Genomic DNA, 7,618 nt, shown 5'->3' with positions numbered 1-7,618 from the left:
GATGTTGAGTTGTAAACACATTTCAGAGTCAGACTGCCGCACTGCCATTATGAGTAGGCCAGCAAACTCTGTAGATAAGAGCCAGAATTTTGTGTTTAAAGAGCAAAAATTAGAGGCCAAAAGATTATAACATATTACAAAGATAATACTAACTATTCTGCAATTTAATTCTTGACGATGAGTGATTTTTGTTTTTTTTATCACAGTGAAAAATGATTTTATTTCATGCAGTGTCAAAAAATACTTTAATTTAGTTTTAAATGGCAATGTTCGCTGTTTCTCTTACCCCTTTCAAATACTGTCCATTTAAGACATCTGTATGTAAATGACCTATGTTAAGACTGGTTAGCCTCCTTGCACTGCCGTAGTTTACACTGTCATTCAATGTGTGGCAAGTTATGGAATTCTAATCATGATGTTTATTTAATCATGGTGTGCATGTATTTTGTGCTTTTCAGTTAAAATCCCAACCAGACGGACATATATTGACCCAGAAACATGTGAAGATCTGCTTCAGGCTGTTCACGCCTTTGCCAAAGAGCTGGACATCTCTAGCATCAAGATAGAGAGGATAGTCCATACAGGTACCAGACATCAAAAGGCCCCTTTTCTTTCATATTTCACATCATCCTCCCTCTGTTCTTGCAAATTCATTCTGTTCTATTGCCAGTTTAAAGACGTGTTCAGTGCTGTGTGTTTATGTTTATGGAAGCTGAGCATAAAATGATGAATAATGTTGTAGCCGTCTTTTATCTGTCCTTATTGTTTATGTCTACATCATAAGACATGCTCTGCATCAAAGCAGACCCTAAGAAAGTTTTAAGCCATTTAGGTCATTGTCTTTAAACTTTGAAGCTTTTGAAGATTTTAGTGTCTAAAATGAACCTTTAGCAGACATGGGCATTTAAAATGTACAGTCTTTCCCTTTCTGGAAAATGGACCAGATATTGATGACTCATCTTGCACTACACAGATTTTTTTTTCCAATCACATGCTATCTGTAATAAAAATGCCCCTCCCCTTAATACCACCCACAACTGACTAGCAAGTACTATGTATTGGTTCATGGCTGTACATTACATTTTCCCTGTGCAGGAGACTTTGGGGAAGTGTGTCGGGGTTGCCTGAAGCTACCCAGCAAACGCGAGTTGCCCGTGGCCATAAAGACCCTTCGTGCGGGCTGCTCAGAGAAACAGAGACGCTCGTTTCTCAGCGAGGCGGGAATTCTGGGACAGTTCGATCATGCCAACATTGTGCGTCTGGAGGGAGTCATCACCAGAGGTCAGTAGAGACAAAGAGTACAATAAATGAATGAAAAAAACAGAGAAAGGAGGCGATTTCTCACAGGATCGTGAAAGGCAAAGAACTAAGGGAAGTAGGGATTTGTTGACCCTCAACTGAAAGAGATTCAGAATGGATAGTATGTCCCGACATTAAAAAAGAAATGAAAGATAAGAAGAAATGAGCAGGTTGCCCCTTGGTAGTAATAGAAAAGAGAATGATAAGCCATTGATTAGACACTAGACAGAGGCCAGCCCTCAAAAGAGCAAGAACAGAAAGGGAGAAAAGAGTCAATACTTGCAGGAAGGATGGTCATAAGGGGTAAATGATCAAAAAGAATGTAGATGTAATCTCCTCCAGGAAGTATAGAATGAGGAGCATCAAGCTTAAATACAACCAGTAGCTCGCAGTCAACAGCGTGATGGAGGAAATCTTGGCTGAGGGTGGAGAAGTACAGAGAGAGGAGAACAGATCCATCTTTGGATTGATAGATGTGACATTCCTGGAGATAAAACAGCTAGATGGATTTGCCTACCGTATTCTTGCCAAAAGGGATGAGGGATGATGAAGGTGTTGTGGAGAGACTCGAGGGGAAGGAGAACTCGAGCAGATTTGCTGAATTAAAGAACTACCAGCACTGATATTAGTCTGGGACTTTGTGTATTACTGCTGAAGTAATTCTTGGATGAATTGCGACTTCATATTGATTCCACATACGGAGATTGATAGAAATGCATGCACGAAGAGACAGTACTGAGAGTGTTGCGGATTGTATATGTATGACTGCATAATGACAAAAGACCATTAAAAAATTTTTTTTTTTATTTTTTATGGTGGCCCAGTGGTGCACAACACAACCAAATTAGCAAAGCAAACAAAAGCTGAAAACACAATGAAAAAAAAAGAAATTAAGCAACAACACAACTAAATTAAGCCCTAGCACAACTGAAATAAACCACAACACAACGAAATGAAGCCACAACACAACGAAATGAAGCCACAACACAACGAAATTAAGCCACAACACAAAGAAATTAAGCCACTATATACAGTATATTTAGTATATACCCATTAAGCATTGACCGTGGAACTTCTCTTGTGATGCGCTGACCATCTCGTCTGTGTAGAGTCAGATTGCCACCAGGCTTAAAATAGTTTTAAAAAAATATTTATTTTCTTATTATGTTGTCGATAATTAATTTAGTTTTGTTGCAGCTTACTTTCATTGTGTTTTGTGTTAATTTAATTTTTTGTGACCTATTTCCTTGTGCTTTTTTGTTGTGTTGTGGCTTATTTCCATTTTGTTTTCAGCTTTAATTTGCTTTGCTAATTTGGTTGTGCTGTGCACCCCTGGGCCACCGTACTACACTCACCGAGCACATTCATAGGAACACTATGGTCCTTGTAAAGTGCCCAATATGATCATCTTCTGTTGTTGTCCATCCGCCTCAAGGTTTGTCGTGTTGTGCATTCTGAGATGCTACTCTGCCCACTACAATTGTACAGAGTGATTATCTGAGTTACCGTAGACTTTCTGTCAGCTCGAAGCAGTCTGGCCATTCTCTGAGACCTTTCTCATCAACAAGGCGTTTCCATCCGCAGAACTACCACTCACTGGATGTTTTTTGTTTTTGGCACCATTCTGAGTAAACTAGAGACTGTTGCTGATCCCAGGAGATCAGCAGTTACAGAAATACTCAAACCATCCTGTCTGGCACCAACAATCATGCCATGGTCGAAATCACTGAGATCACATTTTTTCCCCATTCTGATGGTTAATGTGAACATTAACTGATGATCCTGACCCATATCTGCATTATTTTATGCATTGCACTGCTGCCACACGATTGGCTGATTAGATAATCTAGTGAATAAGTAGGTGTACAGGTGTTCCTATTATATTCAAACATTTTGTAGCATTTAAATTTTAACCCTAAAATCTACTTATATTATTATATGTCAAGGTTTTTGCACCAACACCAGTTGTAATTTAGTTTTACATAAATATTCCCACCCTTTTTCTGACCCTTGTTAAACTGACAGTCATTTTAACTGTGGTCATGTCTATACTTATTTGTTTTCATTTGAAAAACATATTGATTTAGCTACGTTTATGTCTCTCAACTATCATATATTTACATTGTTAATGTATTCATGGTTGTGACACCATGACTAGTAATGTAACAGTTTCTGAATGACCGATTTTTGCAGCCTAGTTTAAGTAAATAAAGTGGTGGATTTGGGAGGGAGTTTTGTGAAATGTTAGAGTATGCCTGGATAACTTTTTTTATTTCTAAAGAGCAAGAAAAAATCTGTTTATCTTGTGATTTGTCATCAAAATACATTTGGTTCTTGTTTTAATTGTGGTGTTTTAAAATGAAGAATAAGAGATTATGTAATCATTGGCATTTTAGAGAGAAGAATGAATTGGTTGTTTTTTTTGGATTGAATTAGCGTGTATGTATATGTGTGGTGAGCGCAGTAGCAGATGTGCAGGTTTGAGTAATTGGTGGTCAAGTCCCCTTAATGACTCTAATCTTTCTCCCTGACTTCCTCCACCTGCAAATCTCCATATTTTTTTCCTGCTGTTTAACTCCTGAAAGCTTCATACCCTCCACACTTCTCTTCATCTCATCCTTCCATCCACCTGTCAGGGCTGTACATCTCCACAGCTCAGAGGGAAAGACCCAGATCTGAGAGCGCAGCAGGAGGTGCTCTGATTGGGGTTGGTCAGGCATGTCTGCACCTCCCTCCAGTAGGTGTGATGGAGCAGGGGATGGTAGATTGACCAGACTGATGACACACACTGCTGTTTATTGGGCTGTTCACTGAATGCTCTAGATTGTTGGAGTCAATGTTCGTGATTGAGGGATCTGTTTCACCATCTCTTTCTTTGTCCCTCTCTCTCTCACACTCTTTCTTCTAACACCTGGGGAATTACTGCTACCCACCTCCCTAATGGTGCGTCCTTCCCTCGTCATTCTGTGGGACACTGTCTATCGCTCACTGTCTCACATTCACAGGAAGTACACGAGTAACAGATGGGATTATGGGGTCAATTATGGCATTCTGCGGTCAAATAGGCTTAGTTCACACAGTAGCTTAATGCAGTTGTCACTCATGTTTTTGAGTGCTAATACAGTTCTATTCACACAGTTCTGTTATTAGCGAGAGCATTTCTCGTTTTTTCCATGTCCTCCTCACCACTGAAATACTAAACAGACACATCATTCAAACTTTTATTCATATGTCTGTATGTTTTGCTACAGGCAACACTATGATGACTGTGGTGGAGAGCATGGCCAATGGGTCACTTGACTCTTTCCTGCGGGTAAGAGCTAGACTGCATGTGTGTGTTTTTGTCTGTTTGTTCGGCTGATTAAAAAAGTATTATTACATTAAACAGATTCATCAAATGCTAAATGCTGAGGTAGTAAATTGTGCAAATGTAATATATAAGTTACAATACTGAAACCAACAGATGTGATTTGATTTATCTTTTTCTCTTTTTTCTTTCCATTCTTACCTCCTTTCTTTTGTCCTTCTTTCCCTCCTTCCTTCCTGCTCTTATCCCTTCCTTCTCTACTTCCTTCTCCACTTCCTCTTTTCCTTTCTTCCTTCTCTACCTCCTCCATCCCTTCTTTCTTTCCTTCCTTCCATCCTGCCCCACTTCCTCCCTCCCTACTCTACTTCTTTCCCTCCTTAATTATTTATTCCTTCCTTCCATCCTTCCTTTTCCACTTCCTCTCTGCCCTCTCTACTTCCTTCTGTACTTCTCTGCTTCCTTTCTCCCCTCCTCCCCCTATTCTTCCTCCCTTCCTTCTCTACCTCCACATTTCCTTCCTTCCTTCCCTACCTCCTCCCTCCCTTCTTTTCTTCTTCCATCCTTCTCTACTTCTCTCCTTCCTTCTCACACTTCCTTCCTTATTTCCTTCTCTAATTTCTTTCTTTTTTCCATCCATCCATCCATCCATCCATCCATCCATCCCTCCTTCCTTCCTTTTATTCTTTCTTCTTCCTTACACATTCGGCCACTTTGTCCACTCTTTATCCTCCCTTTTACTTTTTATGCCACTTTTTATACCGCCTTTGTGGCATGCTTTCCTTCTTTCTCTTCCTCCTTTTTCCTCACAGAAACACGAGGGTCAGCTGACTGTTCTTCAGCTGGTAGATCTGTTGAGTGGAGTGGCATCTGGTATGAAGTATCTGACAGAGATGGGCTTCGTCCATCGCAGACTTGCCGCTCACAAAGTCCTAGTGAACAGCAGCCTGGTCTGCAAAGTATCAGGCTTCAGACCACTCCAGGATGACAAGATTGAGGCGGTCTACAGCACATTAGTAAGAATTTTACCATTATGCCACCCAGCACTCTGAAAGGATTCCCAATGAGTTTAAGGAGCCAACAGTAGTCAGCATATTTCTCTAAAAGTCACAGCACAGCTCTTATCTTAGTTTTCATCAAACCTTCAAGGTTTTTTTTTTTTTTCCATGCGAGTGCTACGCTGACTGTGGGTGTATGTTAAGAATGCCTCAATGCTTCATGCTTCTATTATGATAAGATTAATGCAAAAATCAAGATCAAGATACAATGTACTCATACTGTGATATCGCTTTTTATTATTTTTAAGAAGGAATTGCCAAATGTTTCCTTGAATTGTAAACTCGTGACCATTATTTTGCAAAGTAGAACATGTTCCTGGATCAATAATCCTTTCAGTCAGTCAGATTTTACAGTTGAGTTTAAGGTTGGGGTTGAGGCTGGAGTTGCCACCTGAACAAAATTATTATCAACTAATAATTTTACTCTGATTAATTTAGGGTTAGGGTTGGGCTTAGAGGTTAGGGCCATATTTGTTTCACATGAATGTTGTTCCAAGACCAACAAAAGTTGGTGGAACACGTCCTATTTGGCAAGACAACAGTCACTGTTTTAGCCTAGTGGTTCAAGAATTGGGCATCAAGAGGCATATTCAGTTCAAGGGGGGATTGTTTCTGTAATCTTTACTGTATAGTGTACTGGAATTCGCTTTGGATAAAATTCTGCTAAATAACAAATTGGTGATTAGTAGTAGTAATTCTAAAGGTTGTGTCCATTTCCAATTTTGTAGATCAGTATCTAACATAAAAGGATCTCTCACTCTGTTTCTCTCCCTCTTTCTCTCTCAGCACGGAGGGAAGAGTTTGGTGCTCTGGACGGCCCCAGAGGCCATTCAGTACCATCGCTACAGCTCAGCCTCTGATGTATGGAGCTTTGGTATTGTCATGTGGGAAGTCATGTCCTTCGGGGAGAGACCGTACTGGGACATGGGCAACCAAGACGTATGTCTGTCTCTTTGTCTGTTCCTATGTATTGCCACCCTCCCTATGCCTCTGGTGTTGCTTTCCAAAACCTCTCCTCTGTTTCTCTCTCTCTTTCAGGAGGCTTCTTTTTGCTCTGCTTTAAATCTCCCTAAAAATCCTCTTTTGCATTTTTGTGATTTTTATTTTTTTATTTTTTATCCTCCTCCCCTTTTTCTTGCCTCTCTCTGTTGGTAGGATGGGATTTTACAGTGTGAAGTGAGAATATATGCATTCGTATAAAAATGTTAAAATAGCTAAAGCGAGGGGCCTTTAAAGACCCTTGACTTCAAGTCCACTTGAGCTCTGTGACTAATCAGATTCAGAACTCGCGCGGCGTGTGGCCTTCTTTTCATGCCTGCTGCAAAGATAGTTATCCTCTCTCAAACACAATGCCAGTCTGAATGACATTATGCTTTTTGGACAACATAAATATAATCTCTAAAAATTGTGAGGAAGTGCATCATGAAAATCAAATAAATAAATAACCTTAACAGAAAGCAAAACTCACTACTTAAAGGGATAGTTTACTCAAAAATGTATTCTGTCATCAATGATAGTACTCACCCTAATGCCATTCTAAATCTGTATGACTTTCTTCTGTGGAACATAAAAGGGGATATTCTAAAGAATGTGCTGGTCACTCTTTTCCATGCAATTACAATGAATGGGGGCTGAAGCTTTCAAGAAAGCTACAAGCTTCAATGTGAGAAACAGACCGACACTTAGTCGCATAAGTGGAGTTGCTATCGTGTGGCTTCAGAAGACTTAGAATATTTCAATAAGCCATTTCTCCTCTGTGATGCAAGACAAAACACATTTGGAACTATTAAGTCTTTGTGAAATAAAGAGCCTTGGCATGTAAAGCTGTTACATAAAAGAGGCCGGTTTTCACTATAAAACCCTTCCCCCATGTTTATGGCTAAATTAATCTGATTGCTTGGGAAAGTCATCCTTGCACTAGAGTCAAAGGCATTGATGCATTCAAAGCAAGAACCTT

At 39.8% G+C, this 7,618-nt stretch overlaps 1 protein-coding gene across 4 annotated transcripts in view; it reads left to right on the top strand.

Moving 5' to 3' along the window:
* LOC127421162 (ephrin type-A receptor 7-like) overlaps positions 1-7,618 on the top strand; it is a 210,827-nt gene that overhangs the window by 190,777 nt on the left and 12,432 nt on the right. For all 4 annotated transcript variants that reach the window (XM_051663970.1, XM_051663971.1, XM_051663972.1 and 1 more), the window contains 5 exons: positions 459-584; positions 1,096-1,281; positions 4,551-4,612; positions 5,416-5,619; positions 6,448-6,600. In XM_051663970.1, the coding sequence (XP_051519930.1) occupies positions 459-584; positions 1,096-1,281; positions 4,551-4,612; positions 5,416-5,619; positions 6,448-6,600 (731 nt within the window). The remainder of the gene's footprint in view (positions 1-458; positions 585-1,095; positions 1,282-4,550; positions 4,613-5,415; positions 5,620-6,447; positions 6,601-7,618) is intronic.

The sequence above is a fragment of the Myxocyprinus asiaticus genome, chromosome 30 (genome assembly GCF_019703515.2).
Source record: "Myxocyprinus asiaticus isolate MX2 ecotype Aquarium Trade chromosome 30, UBuf_Myxa_2, whole genome shotgun sequence".
Classification (NCBI taxonomy): domain Eukaryota; kingdom Metazoa; phylum Chordata; class Actinopteri; order Cypriniformes; family Catostomidae; genus Myxocyprinus; species Myxocyprinus asiaticus.
This window is presented reverse-complemented; position numbering and strand designations above follow the sequence as displayed.